Source organism: Galeopterus variegatus, unplaced genomic scaffold (genome assembly GCF_000696425.1).
Source record: "Galeopterus variegatus unplaced genomic scaffold, G_variegatus-3.0.2 Scaffold996, whole genome shotgun sequence".
NCBI lineage: Eukaryota > Metazoa > Chordata > Mammalia > Dermoptera > Cynocephalidae > Galeopterus > Galeopterus variegatus.
Window position 1 is genome coordinate 349,467 of NW_007727107.1, and position 20,822 is coordinate 370,288.

At 40.6% G+C, this 20,822-nt stretch overlaps 1 protein-coding gene across 1 annotated transcript in view; it reads left to right on the forward strand.

Annotated features, from left to right (window-relative positions):
• The first annotated feature begins 2,163 nt into the window (after positions 1–2,163).
• The window catches only part of FBXW12 (F-box and WD repeat domain containing 12), a 29,748-nt gene continuing 11,089 nt past the window's right edge, over positions 2,164–20,822 (forward strand). Inside the window, 9 exon segments of the mRNA XM_008574091.1 lie at positions 2,164–2,253; positions 2,887–2,924; positions 3,111–3,274; positions 4,037–4,155; positions 9,130–9,339; positions 9,914–10,072; positions 10,873–11,083; positions 11,582–11,760; positions 11,979–12,112. Coding sequence (XP_008572313.1) covers positions 2,164–2,253; positions 2,887–2,924; positions 3,111–3,274; positions 4,037–4,155; positions 9,130–9,339; positions 9,914–10,072; positions 10,873–11,083; positions 11,582–11,760; positions 11,979–12,112 — 1,304 coding nt within the window.

Below are 20,822 nucleotides of genomic sequence, written 5' to 3' on the forward strand. Positions count from 1 at the left end.
AAGTGTGTGCAGCAACCTGACAATCAGTGCTAACATTCCATGTCCTGGACAACTAGAGCTGGAGGGAAGCTTACTATCAACCAGTTACAGTACCACGTGTTTTGGGCCCATTTGTGAATATAAAAGAAAAGTTCAGGATGTACATCAAGGTCTAACAAGTTCTAACATAAACTTTTTGTTGGTATTAAAGGTAGTGAAAAGTAAAGAGGTTGTTCATTCATGTAAATTAGGTAAACCAAAAACAGATTTTATTCTAATTTTAGTAAAATGGCAATGCTCAGGGAACCTGAAAGACATACAAAGGACTAGAATCACTGATATAAAAATACCATCAAGACTCTGTTTATTTCTATTTAAACCAGGATGTTTTTTCTTTATGACAGTTTCTTTCTCTTTAATCCACATTCTCTTCAAACTAGTTTCCTATAAATCTAATCCAACAGAATGAAAAATGTGATCTCCCCATGCCAGTCAGGTTTTTATTCCATGGCCTTGTTAATGTGAAAACTTTCCATTCTAATTTCTGAAGAAAAGGACATTTAATTGTCCCTAAACAGCCAAATCTGGTTTTGGCTCATGGAACAGGTAACATTGTAGAAAGAATGGTATTTCTGAGAACCACTACTGTGGGTGAGGCTGGAGGCAGCAGTTTAAAGGAGGGGTCATCACCACTGAGCCTCAGAGAGGGACCCCGTATCTTAGTGAGCTGGGGTTGCTATAACAAAGTACCATACACTGGGCAGATTATAGACGACAGAAATTTATTTCTCACAGTCCTGGAGGCCAGAAGTCTGAGATCAGGATGCCGACATGGTCAGGTTCTGGTGAGGGTCCTCTTCCAGTTGCAGACTGCCAACTTCTCATGTCCTCACATGGCAGAAAGAGGGCTAGAGAGCTCTCTGGGATCTCTTTTGTAAGCGTACTAATCCCATTCATTAGGGCTCCACTCTTATGACCTTATTACCTCCCAAATGTCCCATGTATTTGTCCATTTCTGTTGCTTATAACAAAATACTTGAAACTGGGTGATTTATAAAGAAAACAAAATTTATTGCTTACAGTTTCTGAGGTTGGGAAGTCCAAAGACTTGGGAACACATCTGGTGAGAGCCTTGTTGGTGGCAACAGTGACGACTGAGTATCACATTGTGAAAATGGTGGAGCAGAGAGAGCAGAGAGAGTCTAACCTCCTCATTCACTCTCTTTTTAAAGCCCTCAGAACCATGCCCACGACCACCATTTTTAATCCGTGAACTACGGCATGGTCCTGCAATCTAATCACCTCTTCAAGCCTCCACCTTTCAATTGCCATAAGAGGATTAACCACCCTCTTAATACTGTCACAGTGGGGGTCAAGTTTTGGGGGGACACTCAATCCAAGGCACCCCACCTTCAATTACATTGGGAGTTAGAATTTCAACCTATGAATTTGGGTGGACACAAACATTCAGTCCAGTATATCCTCTGTAGAGAATACTGGAATGAGTCATCAAGTTGTTGGGAGATTTGTAACTGTAGAAAAGAGTCACATTACAGGAAAAAGCACCAACTGAGAGCCATCTCAGACAAGGCCTGCTGCCTTAGCATAAACCTCTACAGAGAAATCTGTTTGGCTCATTCTTTCCCCTTCCACCAGAAAGTTAAATGCACAAAGGCACAAACCCAGTGGCTATATTGGCGATGAGAGATGGACCGGGTTGATGAGACTCGATGTCTTACGGTAGACTCATAAATGTGGCAAGCAGATTCCCTACCCTGGCAATTTGCAAATTAAAGGGTGTCACACAGAGACTTGAATCTGATGAAGGGGAATGTGTTAGTTGACATTTCCTAGAGAGTCCTGACAAGTTCATCAGCAATTGGGGCTGCCCTGGGTCCTGCACTTCCAGTTCACAGTGTAAAGGTGTCGATCTCATCTAAACAATGAACAGCACTAACAAGCTAGTTTAGGGAAGAATGCCCTTGGCTGGGTGGATCTGGCCCCAGGGAAGAGGCCAAAGTGGAGGTCAGGCTGGGAGTCCGCACATCTGCAGCTTGTTTCTATCAGAGCCAGATGGGCTGTGGGTGGAAATCCTTCCAAGTGCTGCAGACTTTGGCCAAGCCTTTAAATTAGAGCAAGCCATAGAGGAGAAGGGCAACTGGATGTGGGCTAGAGCTAAGGAAGATGGAGATCCAATTGCCTGAAGTGCCGATGGTGCGAATCTTCTCCTTCCTGGACGCGTTCAGCTTGCTACAGGCTTCCCAAGTGAACAAGGTAAAGGCTCTCCACCCTCCATTGCTATGTCTGAATTGACCAGCTCCCTGCCCACACCCCACCTTGTCAGTTCTTGCACAAGACCCCTTTCACCTGTCATCTCAGCAGTGGGACTTTAACTACCCCAGCCTCGGACCCACATAGCCTTCCTTAATTTCTTACATTTGTCTGTTCAGACACACCCATTCAGCTCTGATATACCAGTGTCCCCGGGTCTCAGTCACTTCTCTTGACAAGTTTAGCACCAATCTGAAGAATAGCAGAGTGGTACATTGAGAGTTCGGGGGTTAGCATCATTCACTATGATGATGAACCTGATATGCCATTCAATGAAAAGGATAAGCTAATAAACAGGAGTTGTGCTGATTAACTGGTCCTTGAGGTCCTATTTCAAGTCCTAGGAAATCAACACTTCTTCCTCCGAGCTCTCACAGGAATACCGAGTGCCTGTAGTAGCAGTGATAAGTCTCTGCTGTTACCATTTCCCTGCCTCCCCAGACTGGGAGGGCTTTGTGAGCTGGGAGTGTGTCTGATCAACCTGGGTGGGCCTGGCTCCCAGAACAAATGACAGCAGAGGAGGAGCCAACATGTGGGTACTGATTACCCGCTTATCTCTTCCTTTCTCTCTCGTAGTACTGGAATAAGGTTGCAGAGAGTGATTACCTGTGGAGGTGAGTAAGGGAAGCGGCAGGGTATGTGGGAAGGGGAAAGGAGGCCATCTAATTGTGCACCTGCACTATGTACCTAAGGTTGTGTGTGGCTGTGTCGAGAGGCACACAGGAAGTGTTCATGTGATGTAACAGTGGCTCTGAGGAGGTGAGCTGACTGGGTGTAGCCTGATAAGATTCTGTTTCCAGAATGCTGTGTCTGGAGAGATGGAGCTTCTGCAACTTCACTTATCCATGCCTGGGTAAGCAGACGTGGAAGCAGTTATTCCTGCATCAAGTAAAGCAGGAGCATCTCATGGAATCAGCACAGCCAGATGACTTTATCTACAAAGAAGCAACTGGGAACCTCTTCTGCAACTTCACTTATCCATGCCTGGGTAAGCAGACGTGGAAGCAGTTATTCCTGCATCAGGTAAAGCAGGAGCATCTCATGGAATCAGCACAGCCAGATGACTTTATCTACAAAGAAGCAACTGGGAACCTAGGTAGGTGGATGAGTGCCCTAGAGGAACGTGATAAACTTCTTGTTTCCAGAAATCCACTCTATATTTTCCCCCTGTATGCAGTTCTGTGTTCTCATTCAGTGAAGGGAAAGGGAATTAAAATTTAACAGGACTGGGTTGCAGTAATAGCCATGTAACTAGTCTCCCTGCTTCCTTTCTTGTCTCCTACAGTCTGTGCTGAATTGAGAAACCACAGTGATCTTTTCACAACATAAAATCAGGCCCTGATAGTCCCTTTTTCTAAGGCTTCCCATCCCTTGAACAAAAATCTGAAAAAAGTTAATGAGAAACTCTTAAATAACAGAGGTTCTCCTGCTCACTTTATTCCTGATACCTCTTTTAAAACTCAGAAAAGGTCTCTTTTGGAGACATTTTTATACCCACTTTATATCTATGGAAATGGGTGAAAGAGAAAAAACAAGTTGGCCAATATCTCCAAATGGCCATTCTGTAATGGGAATGCATGTTTGACTGACTTGAAGCGCAGTTTCCATCTTCTCCATAATTGTTACACAAACCATCCTAAGAGGTTACAGGAAAACTTGAAATTGTCTTTATTTGGTTTGGATCATCCCTCAACTATCTGGTCATTTTGTCTGTGTTTTCTTCCAGGAACCTTTGGGCCTTTGGCTTATCTCTCAGGAAGTGGCCTCACAACGGGTGGACAAGAGACGTCGATTGTTTGTGCTGCGTCTTCATGGCGTGTACTTTATGCCTGGGATGTGCAAGAGGTGAGTCTTGCCAGTAAGTAGCAAAGGTAATGCATACCTGCATCCATCCTGTTACACATATGAAACAGGAGTTTTAAAAGGAAAATGATACTTGGAATTAGTAACAGAAACAAGGGTTCAAATCAGTTTTTCCAACTAGTAACTTATGACTTTTTCATTCAGAGCATAGACACAGAGAATTTGCTTTTCAGTATGTGTTTCTACATATAATCTTGTACAAGGATCTATTTTCTGGCTGTAATATGGAGTGATTTTGTGAAGTAAATAATCTCTTGGCATTGTTCATCTTCCTTATCTATTCTACTGCCTCTTTGTCAATGATTGGCATTTGTTATATTAGCTTTTTCAGAAAGTGGTGTCTATTTCAGGTTACTTCCAGGGGGTACAAAGGTCTTTTGAAGACCAGCACATGTAATACAAGGAGCACTGGTTAGGGAGTTGAAAGACCCCAAAGTGGGTCCCAAATTATTGTATTTTTAAAATTTTACCTGTTTGGATCTCTCTATCCCTCCCTGTAAAAATTAGATAATGATTCTCTCTCTCTCTCAGGGTCTTCTGATGTATGATAAATACCCTTGTATGGATATATGAGGTAACAGGGAAAAGAGTTAAAAATCTAGAAGTGTATCTCTTGGATAACTTTCTCTAGGGGAAACCAGACACCATGTTCCTGAGGACATTCAAGCAATCTAATGGATAGGTCCACATGACAGAGAATTCAGGTCTCCTGCCAACATCCAGCACCAACTTGCAGTCATGTGAGTGAGCCATCTTAAAATCAAATCTTCCAACCCTGGTCCAAATCCTTTAGCCAATATCTTGCTGCAACCTCATGAGAAATCCTAAGCCAGAACCACTCGGTTAATCCACTCTTGAATTTTTGACCCACAGAAACTGTGTGAGATAATGTTTATTACTTTAAACTGCTATGTAATTTGTTGTTCAGCAATAGATAACTAATACAGTCTTAAGAACCTGGAAGTGGGGCGCTGCCATAACAAAAACCTACAATGCGGAAAAGCTTTGGAACCAGGCAGCAAACAGAAGCTGATAAGACTGAGGAGAACCTTAAAGAGACTGTTAGCAAAAACATAATGACCTACCATGAGGGCTTTAACAAAAGTGTGAAAAATGTTATTGGACACTGGAGGAAAAGGAATCCTTATTACGTAGTTGCAGAAGTTTAGCAACAACACTGTCACCCATGGTAAGGTGAAAATTAGAAAATGTATCCAATGAATTGAGTGATCTTGCTAAGGAGATTTTCAGGCAGAATGCTCAATATTGACTGCTTCTTGCTGCTTATAGTAAAATGCAAAGAAAGAGAGGATAAAGTAAGAACTATCAACCAAGAGAGAATTAGGTATTGCTGGTTTTGAAAATCCCCAGCCTTTACAGATGGCAAATGATGCTAAAACTTAAGAAATGGATTTCAAACAAAGATCAATGCAGAGCAATGTCAGTGAATCTTGAGGTGGCTGCAAAATTCCTTGTTAGACCTTAGAAAGATCTAAGGAGGTGCCTCAGGGAACTTCTCAGTCAAGCAAAAGGACTTCTAAGAAGCTTACGTGATTGATATGTTAACTACCCTAACCTAATTATTATATGACATACATATGTATCAAAACATTATTGTGCCCCACAATAAAAGCTTAAGGCATTGTCCTCAGGTACCCCAGCAGAAGGCCAAGATACAAAACAATTTATTTCAAATACTTGCATGTGTGGCTCTTGTCTAGTGGCATGAACTCCAAAAGGTTCTGAGGAGACCCACAAAGGTTTTGAGAGAATTACATTGGCAGAAACACTGCCAGCTGGGATTTAAAGGGGCCAAAACATGACAAAAGGAAAAAAGTCCTTTGCATCCCAAAACATTTACAGGCAGGAAACAGGCTACAAAAACTACTCAGCTGCAAAATTAGGCCACCATATATGGAAACAGAAGGATAACTCAGAGGACAAAACCAAGAGCCTAGAGAGTGAAACCAAGAGTCATGAAGAATCTTTCTTAGGACTTGAATCAACAAACTGCCAGCATGTCCTCAACTGGATTCCAAAATTTCTGTGTAGCAGTGATTCATTGGTGCTTCCCATTCCTCTCACCCCATTTTTCCTTTTTCCCCTTTTGTTAATGACAGTGTATATGTTATCCTGTGCCTACCCCACCCTTGTATTTTGAGTGTGCAGGACAGATGACTAAGTTTTCACATTAGTATGAACTGAATCTAAAGTAATTCATCTATATGTGGACCTAATTAAACAATGAGATCCTAGATTTTGTGATAATGCTGTAATGGTATAAGACATATGGAGGTATTGAGAAATGGTGAGTGTATTTTTATTTTAGAAAGAAGTGAATCATTAGGGGCCACAGGTGGACTATGGCAGCCAGTCTCTAAGATGGCCCAATGTACTTGCTCCCTAGTATTCATGATCTTGTGTAGTCTGCTGCCACAACCAGTAGGGCTGACCTTGTAACCAATAGGATATCATGGAAATGATGGTGTGAAACTTTTTTTTAAATAATTATATGCATTTATTTATTTTCTGCCTTTTCCATCAATGATTAGCACTGTTTTTTTTAAGTTTAGTTATTTATTAATATTTTTTAGATTCTATGATGTTGTGGAACAGTTGGGAGGGAGGGAGAGAGGAGAAGAGGGAAGGAAATAGGGTGGGAGAAGGATGAAGGGAAAAGGGTGAGGTCGAGGCCTGTGGCACCCCCTCATTCCTGCAGGGGAGACCAGGGGGCTTCCAGCATCTTAGTCATTGCCGGGCTGGATGAAGATGTCAGGGGGGTGTGGCTGAAGCCTTCGACCCCCACCATTGCCCCAGCTCAGGAGCCTGGGGCACTTCCTGCAGCAGCTCGGTGGTCATCGCTGGGCTGGTTGTGGGTGTTGGGGGCCTGTGCCCAAGGCCCTCAGCCCCCCATCACCCTGGCTCCAGAGAGCCTGGGGCACTTCCTGCAGTGGCTCAGTAGTTGTTTGCTGGGTTGCAGGTGCTGGGGGACATGGCTGAGGCCCCCAGCCCTCGCTCCTGCCTGGCTTGGTAGCCCAGGGGAATTCCTGTCCTTCTAGGTTTTACAGGTGTTCTTTGGTATGAGAGACCTTTATTAATTAATATCGGACTTTGTCTCTGGTCTGTGGGTATTTTGTTTTTTCTTCCAGTTCTATGTTGGGTTATTTGCTGTTCTACTACTCAAACTCTGCACTGAAACTAATTTGTTGTCCTTGGCTTACTTCTAAAATGGGGGAACTTCCTGTGGGGACCAGCACTTGAGCCCTGTCATTGAGCTAAATTGCTGCTTTGCTGCTGATTCCCTGGGGAAGGCTTTTTGTGCAGCTCCGGTTTTAATGGCTGACTTTGTAGGTACTTCTGGCTCTCATGAGATCCAGTACACCTGGGTTGTGTGGAAACTCTGGTCTATCCCTGAGACTTTTCAGCAAACTACACCCCCTGTAGTTCTATATTACTGACCAGTCTCCACTGAGTGGTCCTGCACTGATTGGGGGACAGATCAGCTGTCCTTGCTGTGCCCCAGTGTTCTCCTGGTGGGCCCGTCTCCCTCACCACCTGCACTCCAAATACTTCGCATGGGAACGGCTGTGCACCAGTCTCTTGTGATGACTCACCAGCCTCTGAGTGGCTCCTTCTCTTCACTTCTTGTGGCATGTGTCCCATGTGTCCATGGAACCGTGTTAGTGGTCTTGCTGGCCTGGGAGCCACCAAGGCCCTCTTTTCCACTGCCACCTCCACGCAACTTCATATGAAGGGCACAGCTGCAGCCTTTGCCAATTTCTGTTCCATGCACTCACCAGCTCCTGCATTGAAGTGGCCGGGGCTTGAAACAGTCGGAGCAGTTCTTTCTTTCTCTCATTGTGGCTTCTCCCACCTTCGTGTACTCCGTAAGTCTCTCCTCCTCTTCCCCTGAGCTCTAGCGGCCCCAGCTTGGCTGTTGTTGCTTTTTAATGGTTGTAAATTGATTGATTTGTGGGAGAGAGTGATGCTGGGGACTGTCTGATCCACTACCTTGATGGTAAGCCTCTGTAACTTCTGAAGGTATGACATAGAAGATACTTCCTCTCTCTTGAGTCATTGACTCTTTGATATCCAGTTATGAGGACACCCAAGCAACCCTACAGAATCACTTGTGTGGTGAGGTACTGAGGACTCCGGCCAATAGCCAGCACCTACTTCCCAGCCATGTGAGTGAGCCATCTTGAAAGTGAAACTTGACTTCAACCTCACGAGAGACCCAACTTTCAGATAACAAAAATTTGTTTTAAGCCACTAAATTTTTGGAATGACTTCTTCATGACACTAGGTAGCACTATACAGGCGATCTGTTATACTGTTAGGAATCAAAATAGTGGTCACATTTGAGCGGGCTAGAAGGGTTATTAAATAGAGCAAATACAATAGGACTTTGGGAGAACATTGGTATTCAGTTGTATTAATTTATTAAACTTTACATGTATGTTTGTGCTCTTTTCTTTTTGTATGATATACTTCACAACTTAAAAAAAGGCTAAATAGAATTCTAGAAAGAAAACTATTTCTTCTGTTTTGTGTGCAGTGTACAAGGTTGATGATGGAATAATAATACTCATGACGGTTGATACCTACCATGTCCTAAGCAGACATCATAGTTCCTACTATGTCATAGAAAGAATTCTAGGCATGTTTCATATGTTGTAAAATTCTAGGTATGTTTCATGTTGTGAAATATGTTGTGAAATAAAGCCTGGTTATTCTCTATTCCCATCATGTAACAAGTTCCTGCGTTTAAGCATTGCATAGCTCCTGTTTTCATGTTTATACCCCCAACTAAGTGACATGTTTAGAGTTTTCATATTCTTTTCCCAGAAGCAAGAAGTGGGTCTGATTGAGAAGAGGCTTCTAAATAAACATGGACAGAATGAAAGCACTGTGGGTGTGAGGAGTTCCTTGAATAGTGTTATTCTCGTTCTCCAGGGCATTATGATCTGGTCAAGCCCAGTCCAGCAGTCCAGGATCAATGAGCTGGTGACCTTCCCTCAGATGCATCTTGCAATCACTGTGGACATGAAGGGAACTATCAAAGTGTGGAATTGTCAGGATGGGGATGCTGTAGCTGCTCTCACCATGCCTCGGGCCTGTTTTTCCTTGGAAGCCTGTCTCACAAAGGATGGCCCATTCGTGATGGTAACTGAGCCCTGCATCTAGTGGTGGCCCATAAAACAAAATGCCTGCTGCCTTGACATGTGTCAAGGTCCAATTATTGTCACATCCCAATCTGTCTCCTTCGAGTCATCTCTTCAACATACCCTCAGAGACAGTCAAAGTTTACCAATGAATGTTGGCCATACAGACCTCCATACCCGGTTGGCCTTTGACCTACCTCAAGTACATTTCCCCAGCCATTCTTGTAAAAACAACCTTCCTGAATCATTTCATATCTATGTGTCTTCTTTCAAGTGTACATTATTGTACAGTCTTTAAATATGGACAGGGACTGTGGAGGGAGAGATGTGGGTTTGGGGAGACATTGAGGGAAAAATATAGCGGTGATGTGCTAATAAATAACTATCCTTGAGAAGAGTGTATTGGAGCTTAGAAAGTTTTATTCCCTGGGATCATCCCAACAACTTGTGATACAGCCTGGTCAGAGGTTTTTATCTGCATTATGTGATGGCTCACACCTGACAGTGCTGCTTCCTGTGTAGTTCAAGATTTTACATCTACTTCTATTGATATGGTGGCAATGCTTTGGTTTCAGGTGGGTGATTCTGAAGGTGACATCTACACATTGACAGTACCTCAGTTAAAGGATATTTCTAAAGTTAATGCATTTAAATATAGTGTTGATCTTCTACACTGCTCTCCTGACAAGAAATGGGTCTTTGCTTCTGGGAGACATCAACATATCTTGCCAAAGGTAGGTGCTGTTCTGTGTGCTTCAGTTTTGGGACAGGAGGGTCAAACACTAGGAAGGTCATGTTAGGAAGTGTTAGAGAAGCTACAGATCTCAGGGAGGACCGGGCATACTGCTTCCTCCTCTCTCAGGCCTTTTCAGAAGTGGAATCCATTCTTACAGTCAGGAAACAATGTTCTTTGAAGCAATAATATCCAGTTGTAATGGCAAATGTTTATTAATGAAAATGTATTAGTGAAGCCTGACTCTGCCAAAGAAATAGAGGAGGGTGAGAGAGGTAGGAAGAGACAAGGATCTTTAGTAACCTTGTTCACTTTCGCTTTCCTTACTTTAATCTACCTTGACTTGAAAGCACAGAGAAGCCCAAAGGTAAACAAATATGCACCAGCTTCTGAACATCATTCTGAGCGTGGCACCTGTGCACTGGGCAGGCAGCAGAGAGCAAGGAGTTAAGAGGAGAGGTAGTAAAAGCAAAACAACCCTTGACTAATTCTCCAAGAAAGGAAAATCTACTTAGCCAACTTCAACTTGACCAGAGGTCCAATGTGGCAAGATGATTTTGTAACCCCCTGTTATGCTCAGGGACTCCATTCTATCTGTAAACATGCAAGAAGGATAGGAAGACAAAGAGCTCCTTGTAAGCTGGAGTGATGAGCAGTGAGTACTCAGTGCTTCCTGAGATACAGAACAAAGCTTTAGCCACAAGATGAGGAAGTTGTAGGCATCTTTTCTGGAGTCACTTCTGTCCTGAGATGCTGTAACATCCCCTTCACCTGACTGCATGTGCGATGCTCTCTCCTTAGGTATTTTTCACAGAGTGCTTACTGAGACCTTCAGAGGACAGCACCCCTCTGTCTGTCTCTCTCCCATTTGCACCATGCTGCAGAGCCTGCTGGAACCCAAGGATAAAAAACAGGATAACACTGATGTTCCGAAGAGGCTCTAGCAAAAACACAGGATTTACCACCTTTGATCTAACAACTGAGAGGACTGGGGGTAAAACAGTCATCCGAGGTAGGCTATGCCACAGTAGAAACACTTGTTTCTCTTCTGTATCACACATGCGTTCATGTTAAGCTATCAGTTTACGTAAGTAGGTCATACTGTGTGAAGGGAACAGGGGATGTCTTCAGCTGGGGGTGAATCCATGCCTGTTTGACTCTAATACCCACGCTGAGCTCTATATTCCACCCTGCCCTCTTGGGTAGATATGTTAAGATTTCCATCAGGTTTTAGGGCCTGGGTTCCGATGCCCCTTCCCATTACAGGTCTCCCTTAATGTTTGTTATTTATTGTCCATAGCCTTCTGTTCCTGTGTCATGGCGCCCATTACCACAGCCAGTGACATGTATTTGTCAGGCCACTGGACTACCCTTCATTTTCTTCACTGGACTGAAGTTCCATGGAAGTAGGGAGTATGTTATTTCATTCAGTGTAAGGATAGTGTTCTGACTAAATGATTTGAAATTGCCTGCATGTATGTGTGTGCATATGTGTTGTACACAAAAACAGAATATCAGATCGCAAGTTTCCTGTTGCCGGTTCAAATTGAGAGTCCATTATGGATGGGAGTCGGTGAAAGAAATATGATTGTCTTTGTGAGTGGGCCATACCTGTTTCTCTTCAACATCAATGGCTTCCTCCTGCAACGATTTGAGGACCACCAGGCAGCCATCAACAGCTTATGGGTCGTATGTATGATCTCTCTCCTCCCATTGCTTTTTAATTTTTAAAAAAAATTTAATTGTGTGGGGTACAGTGTGTTGTTTCAACACATGCATGTATTATGCAATGATTCACTTAGGGTAGATAGCATATCCATCGCCTAAACTTTTATCTTTTCTTTGTCCCACTGCTTTTGGATCTGACTTTGACTTCTTGGCTGCTCGCTCCCGGGTATCCTTTGAAGGATTCTATCCATGTCCTCACTGCATCCCGAGATCTCTCTTTGCATGTGTACATGTGGGAGGAGGGAGGCCGTTATCCATACCTCAAGAGCTGCTGTCACCTGGAACACACGGGGACTGATCAGAATCCAATCTGGTAAGCCCTGCTTTGTGGCTTAAACTTTACCTGAAAATTCTTAATTTCTATGAAAAAATAAATGAAGTGATAATAGGTTTTTTTCAAGGTTCTTTGAGGATATACAAGGGTATTTCAAAAAGTTGGTGAAAAGTAGAGTTCAAAGATAATACAAACCTCTCCATGACCTTTGTGAAGTACCCTCGTAAGTAAATGAACTTGTGCCTGAAAAGAGAATTGCTAGTTCTCGGAGTCCCAGTGCTTGCAATAGATGTCAAAAGGCTTTCCTACCTGGCTCTCAATTCATATTCCCACAACCAGTATATGGAAGATTATCTCCTCAGTATCCTATCTTTACTTGCAAGGTTCGTACCTTCATTTGTCATTTGAGTTGCTTCTTTACAGCGTTTCCTTCATCTCCATTTTGCTAATTTTTCTTCTGGATTGTATCCCTTCATCTAAATCCTTTTCCTTGAGATTTTATATACTGCACATAGAAGTCTTGTTGTTTAGATGCTTTATAAATATTTTCTTCCAGAAGATTGCTTTTCTTATAATATTTATAGTGGTTTGGAGGCAATAGCTAACAAAATACATATCCATATATCTTTTGAACTACAATTCCTTTAAAAGGAATATTACTCAGAAGGTGTATCACTAATGATTAAAATACATTGGCTGTTTATTGCAGCATTATTTATGATTGCCAAATAATACATAAACACCAAACACAGAGATTGTTTCAATTACTATGGTAATTTATCCATACAACGTAATATTGTGCAGCTGTTAATTTTAAAAAGAATAGAACAAATATCTATGTTTAGATAAGTTATTCTCAGTGTTTTAGAGGCAAAAATAATTTAATTAAAAATATGTAAATATATGTAATTATACTCAGCAGACTTTCTTTTATGTTTTTTGCTCTCATTATCATATCTAATAAATCTTAGCCTACACCAAATCATAAATACTTATTTCCTTTCAATAATTTCAAATACTTACCCTCCACATCAAGGATCCCATGCCACATAACTTTGTCTTTTATCCATCTAAATTATTTTATAAGGCAGGGAAATTTTATGTCTTTCCCAAATAGAATCCAGTTGTCCAACACACAGTGTGGGGATTTTTGGCAAAAATATGAAGTTCTATAATCAGAAGCACAGTCAAACCACAGAACATCAATCACCCCCAAAGTTTCCTCATGCCCCATTGCAGTCCATCTCTCCTTCATCTCCAGCACCAGGCAACAACTGCTCTGCTTTCTGGCCCTATAAATTAGTTTGTATTCTACAAAATGTTATGTAAATAGAATTACATAGTATTTATAACTTTGCGTCCGGCCTCTTTCAATGAGCGTAGTGTTTTTGAGATCCACCCACGTTGGGTACATCAGAAGTTCACTTTTTTACTGTTGAGTATTGTGCTAAATTAGTTTGTATTCTACAAAATGTTATGTAAATAGAATTACATAGTATTTATAACTTTGTGTCCGGCCTCTTTCAATGAGCGTAGTGTTTTTGAGATCCACCCACGTTGGGTACATCAGAAGTTCACTTTTTTACTGTTGAGTATTGTGTTGTTGCACAGACGTACCACTGTTCATCACTTCACCAGTTGAGAAACAGTTATGTTGTTTCCAGTTTGGGACATTGTATGTAAAACTGCTAAAACAATTGTGAACAGATTTTTGTGTGCATTTACCGAAGAGCAGAACGGCTGGGTCATATAGTAAGTGTAGGTTTAAATTTGTAGAAACTGCAAAACTCTTTCCTAGGAAGCTGCACCTTTCTGCATTCTCACCAGGGATGTATGAGAGTTCCAGTTTAGGTTTTTTGGTGTTTTTTTTTTTAAACATTCTAATAGGTGTGCAGTGACATCTCATTATGATTTTTATGTGTCTTATCCCAGTGATGTTGAACAACTTTTCGTTTGCTTATTTGCCATCCAGTTATCTTCTTTAGTGAAGCATTTGTTCAAATCTTTTGCCCATTTTAGATTGAGTTGTTTATTTTCTTAATATTGAGTTGTGATAGTTGTTTATATATTTGGACTATAAGTCTATTATCAAATAAGAATTTGCAAATATTTTCTCCCACTCTCTGGTTAGTCTTTTTAGTTTCTTTACAGTATCTTTAAAAGAGCAGTTGTTCTTGGGCCGGCCCGGTGGCGCACTGCTACAGTGCGCCGCTTGGGAGCGCGGCGGTGCTCCCGCCAAGGGTTCGGATCCCACATACAGACTGGTTCCCGCTCACTGGCTGAGCGAGGTGCGGGCGCAACACCGAGGGTTGCGATCCCATTGCCGGTCCCAGTCCGATACGGGCGCGACACTGAGGGTTGTGATCTGTTGCCAGACACGAAAAAAGACAAAAAGGAAAAAAAAAAAAAAAAAGCAGTTGTTCTTAACTTTGAAGTCCAATTTTTCTTCTAAAATGATTGTGCTTTGGGTGTTGTAATCTAAGACATCTTTGCCTAACCTAAGGTCATAAAGATTTTCTTCAATGTTTTCCTCTAAAAGTTTTGGAATGTTAGGTTTCACATTTAGGCCTATGATCCATTTTGAATTAAATTTTGTTAGGGCAAGATATAGATTAAGGGTTTTTTTGCATATGGATATTGAGAAATTCAGCATTATTTTTTGATAAACACTATTCCTTCTCCATTGAATTGCCTTTGCAACTTTGTCAAAAATTAATTGGCTATATATGTATGGGTTAATTTCAAGACTTTTGCTTTTGTTCCAATGATCTATATGTTTATTCATTCTCTAATAATATAGTACTTTGAAAATCTAACTTTATAGTGTTAGGTCTGCGAGACAAACAAAATGAAAGACCCTGAGTCAAATGTTATCAAGCAAGGGAGTTTACTCTAGCAAATCTGGAGGGGAAACTAAAAGATCAGTGTTCTGCCCTTGTACAGACTGGCAGAGACTTTATTATAGGGCTTGTCTGGGAGGGGTTGGGGCAGCTATTCTGAGCACTCAGCATTCCGTAAAGGCTTTGTGTGTTGTTGTTGTTTTTTTGTTGTTTTGTTTGCTTCATACACAATGTTTTTATTGGAGCACACCAGCCTGAGAGAAAGGGAGGAGGCAGGGGGACAGGGTGAGTTGTACCAGGCATTCTTGTCAGAACGTACTGGCCTTGAGGGAAAGGCAGGGAGCAGAGGGACAGGGCGCAGCAGTAGCAGATGTTCTTATGTTAAGCTGACTGTGAAGCCTAATATATAGAAACTATAAAATCAAATGATGTGAGTCCCCCAATTTGTTCTTTTGCAAAATTTTTTGGATATTCTGAGTTCCTTGTTTTCCACATAAATTTTAGAACTGGTTTGTAAATTTCTACAAAAATTCTGCTGGAATTCTACTGGATCTATAGATAAATTGAGGGGATATTGGCATCTTTACTATACTGACATTTCCAATTCATAGGTTCCAATTGAGAACCTATATGTTTCTCAATTTATTTAGGTCTTCTGTGATTTCTTTCATGAGTGTTTTTGTAGTTCTTTAGAATACAAATCTTGCACATATTTTATAAAATTTATACCTAAATATTTCATGCTTTTGGTGCTGTTATAAAGAGTACTGTTTAATTTATTTCAATTTTTAGTTTTTCATTACTAGTATACAAAAATATAATTGACTTTTGTATATTGACCTTGTATCCTGCAACCTTGCTAAACTTACTTATTCTAAAAGAATTTATTCATAGATCTGCAGACACTTTGTGTTTTTTCTATGTAGACAATCATGTGATCTATCAATGAAAACAGTTTCATTTCTTCCTTTCCAGTCTGTATGCCTTTACTCCTTGTTCTTGCCTTATTGCATTGCTTATAACCTTCAGTACGATGTTACAGTATAGAGCAGATATCCTTCCATTAGACTGAAAGTTTTCAGGCTTTCACCATTATTATATTCACTGTATGTTTTTGATAGTGCCCTTTTTATTAGGCTGAGGAAGTTTCCTTCTAATCCTACTTTGCTGAGGATTTTTTTAATCATAAATGTTTAGATGTTTAAGTTTTTCAAATGCTTTTTCTGCATAAGTTGTTATAAGCATATGAATTTTCTTTAAATTATTAGAAAGGTTAATTATATTCATTTACTTTTGGGGAGGTAGGGACATGGTATTTCACTTAATTTTTTTTTAATTAACAAATAATGATTTTATATATTTATGGAATACAGTGTGATGTTTTCATATGGCGGGTCTTCAAAAAGTTCATGAAAATATTCAGACTTTTTAATTCTATTTTTCCATGAACTTTTTTTTTTTTTAAAGATGACCGGTTAGAGGATCTTAACCCTTGACTTGGTGTTGTCAGCACCACGCTCTCCCGAGTGAGCTAACCGGCCATCCCTAAATAGGGATCTGAACCCGTGGCCTTGGTGTTATCAGCACCGCACTCTCCCAAGTGAGCCACAGGCTGCCCCCCCCATGAACTTTTTGAAGAACCCTCATATGTATACATTGTGGAATAATTAAATTAAGTAATTAACATATCCATAACCTCACATACTTATATTTTTGTAGTGAGAACATTTAAAATCTACTCCCTTTGCAATTTGTGAATATGCAGCACATTATTACTAACTATAGTCACCATGCTGTATCATAGATCTCCAAAATGTATTCCTGCTGTCTAACAGAAACTTTGTACCCTTTGACCAACATCTCCCCATTCCCCCTCCCCACCTCCAGGCCCTCTTAACCACCATTCTACTCTCTACTTTCGTGTTTGATTTTTCTTTTCTTTTTTTTTTTTTAAGATTCCACATATAAGTGAGATTGTGCAGTATTTGTCTTTCTGTGCCTGGATTAATATCACTTAGCATAATGTCTTCCAAGTTCATCCATGTGTTGCAAATGACAAGACTTCCTTCTTTTTTAAGGCTGAATAGTATTCCATTGTTTATAATTCACATTTTCTTTATCTGCTCATCTGTCGATGGATGCTTAGGTTGATTTTTATATCTTAGCTATTGTGAATAATGCTGTAATGAATATGGGAGTGAAGATATCTCTTTGAGATAGTGATTTGAATTTTTTTGGATATATATCCAGAAGTGAGATTGGTGTATCATATGGTATTCTGGCCTAGGGAGGTTTGATAACCAGCCTCAACCCACCCTGTCCTCTTATCAAGTTCTTGACTCCACCACAGGAAAGAATTCAAGAGCAGAATCACAGTAAAAAGTGAAAACAAGTCTAATGTAATGAATTAGAGATACAGATTTCACAGAAAAAGTGCAGCCTCGCTCCAGAGACTGAGCAGGGCCTGCACCAAGTTTAATACAAAAGTAAGAAATGCACATTCAGACAAAGTGCAGGCTGGCTCTTGAGTGATCAGCAGCCTGCTAAAAGCAAGTCTGATACAAAAAGAAAGAAATACACACCTCAAGCAAAGTGTGTGCTCACCCCAAAGAGAATGAGCAACAGTCCTGCCTTCTACCAGGGTTCAACTTTTATAGTTTTGCTATCTAATCCATATTCATGCTATCTAATGAATATTCAACTAAGGGGGTGGTTCCCAGTTATGTTACCTAGTCTGGCACATGCTCAGTTGGTCTCTTTTAGAGCATGCTCATTGGTCAGATTCCACCACAGTCACTGAATATTCTTAGAATATTCTCTTTGCTCTCTAACACCTCCAGTGGAAGGTCATTCATTTACTGAATGTGCTCCGCCAGTGAGATTGCATAAGTCTGCCCCCTGTGGTCTCAATCTCCACATGCTGGTGCCAAAAATAGATGCTACAGGCCACCACAGCTTAGGACCCAGAGGCAGAGCTTGAGTCCTAGAGAAGCAGTTTGAGAGCCAGGGGAGTGGCTTGAAACCCAATCCTGGGGGAACTGAGCATCTCCTAGTCTCAGTTCTATATTTTGTGTTTTGAGAATCTTCAGTACTGTTATTCATAAATGCTGTGCTAAGTTACATTTCCGCCAACAGTGTGCAAGTGTTCCCTTTACTCCACATCTTCGCCAACACTTGTCATCTATTATATTTTTTATAAAGGACATTCTAACAGGTATGAGGTAATAGCTCATTGTGGTTTTGACTTGCATTTGCCTGATGATTAGTGCTGTTCAGCATTTTTTTCATATACCTGTTACCTCTTCATATGTCTTCTTTGGAAAAATGTCTATTCAGGTGTTTTGCCCATTTTTAAATAGGGTTATTTGTTTCCTTGCTATTGAGGTATTTGAGTCCCTTATTTATTTTGGATATTAACCCCTTATCAGATGTACGGTTTGCCAATACTTTCTCCCAATCCATAGGTTGTCTCTTCACTCTTGTTTCCTTTGCTGTGCAGAAGCTTTTAAGTTTAATGCAATCACATTTGCCTGTTTTTGCTTTTGTTGCCTGTGCTTTTAGGGTCATACCCAAGAATCATTTCCCAGAACAATGTTGTGAAGATTTTCCTGTTTTCTTCTTGTAGTTTTACAATTTCAGGTCTTATGCACAAGTTTTTAATCACTTTCGAATTGATTTTTGTGTATGGTGTGAGAAAGTTTCCAATTTTGTTCTTTTTCATGTGAACACCCAGTTTTACCAGCATGATTTACTGAAGAGACTGTTCCTTTTCCATTGTGCATTCTTGGCACCTTTGTCAAAAATTAATTGACTATAAATGTGTGGGTTTATTTTTGGGTTCTCTTTTCTGTTCTACTGGTTGATGTGTCTATTTTTATGCCAGTATCATGCTGTTTTGATTGCTATAGTTTTGTAATATATTTTGAAATCAGGTAGTGTAATGCCACAAGTTTTGTTCTTTTTCAAGATTGCTTTGACTATTTGGGGTCTTTTGTGGTTGTATACTGTTAGAATTATTTTTCTATTTCTGTAGAAAATGTTATTAAAATTTTAATAGGGATTAATAGAGATTGTATTGACTTGTAGATCACTTTGGGAAGTGTATTAGTCTGTTTCTGTTGCTTATAACAAAATACATGGGACTGGGTGATTTATAAGAAAACAAAGTTTATTGCTTACAGTTTTAAAGTCTGGGAAGTCCAAAGTCCGGGGAACACACCTAGTGGTGGTGATGATAGTGACCCAGGAGTCTCACATGGCAGAAAATGGTGGAGCAGAGAGAGACATCTCTTAATGCACTCTCCTTTTAAAGCCCTCAGTACCAATCTTGAAATCCCAGTTAGGCAGCTGCCAGATCCCAGCCCCACCCGGATGAGTGCACGCTAACCAGAGAGGCACCTCCCTGGAGAGGCTTGAGACTCGAGACGACCACACGCCGGAGGTGCCAGCAGGCAACCAAGCAGACACTGAGGCAGCTGTGCCAAATTGGCAGCCACGGCAGGATCCTAGCCAGACAATAGTGTCAAATCATTGGACCATGAAATCCCTTCCCACAATGATTAAACATCAAAGGAAAGATAAAAGAAATATGAAAAATCAAGAAAGTACACCACCAAAGGGTAATAATACTCAAGCTCTAGCTCCTATAGAACAAGAAGCCCTTGAAATGTCTGACAAGGAATTTTGAGGGATAATTCTAAGGAAACTAAATGAGATACAAGAAAACTCAGCTAGACAACTCAATGAAACAAGGAAAAGTATGCAGGACCTGAAAGAAGAAATGTACAAGGAAATCAATGCCCTGAAAAAGAATGTAGCAGAGCTTGCTGAGCTGAAGAATTCACTCAATGAAATAAAAAACACAACAGAGAGTTTAACCAGCAGGCTTGCAAAAGCAGAAGAAAGAACTTCTGACCTTGAAGATGGGCTGTTTGAAATAACACAGGCAGACAAAAAATAAAAAAAGGAAAAAGAATTAAAAACATTGAAGAAAATATAAGAGATATCAGACAACCTTAAGCACTCAAATATCCGAGTCATTCCAGAAAGGGAGGAAAAAGGAGATTGCATTGAAAACATATTTAACAAAATAGGGGCAGAAAACTTCCCAGGTATAGGAAAAGACACATATCTTCAGATTCAGGAAGCTCAAAGATCCCCAAACGTATTCAACCCAAAACGGTCTTCTCAAAGACATGTTATAGTCCAATTGGCAAAATTCAAAGACAAAGAGAGAATCTTAAGAGCTGCAAGAGAGAAGTGTCAAATCACCTATAAAGAAGGAAATCACCTATAAGGGAGCCCCAATCAGGCTAACATCAGACTTTTCATCACAAACACTAAAAGCCTGAAAGGAATGGGATGATATATTCAAAATACTAAAAGACAGAGATTGCCAGCCAAGAATAATCTACTCCACAAGGCTATCCTTTTGAAATGAAGGGCAAATAGTATATTTCTCAGACAAACAAAAACTGTGGGAGTTCACTACCACACGACCACCCTTACAAGAAATTCTCAAGGGAGTACTGGGTTTGGTACCTGAAAAATAACTACCACTACCATAAAATCTCAAGAAAAATCAAAAGCCACTAGTAAAATAAAAATGCCAACAATGAAGAGGATAAAAGAAGTTTATCTACAACCCAAGAAACCAACAAATACAGAAGACAAACAGTGAATCAGAAAGAAAGGAACAAAAGACACTTAAGACATCCAAACAAAAATCAATAAAATGCCAGGAGTAAATCAACACTTTTCAATAACAACTCTTAATATAAAAGGATTAAATTCTCTAATCAAAAGACACAGACTGGATGACTGGATTAAAAAGGAGGACCCAATTCTATGCTGCCTTCAAGAGACAACCTCACCTATAAAGACTCACATAGACTAAGAGTGAAAGGATG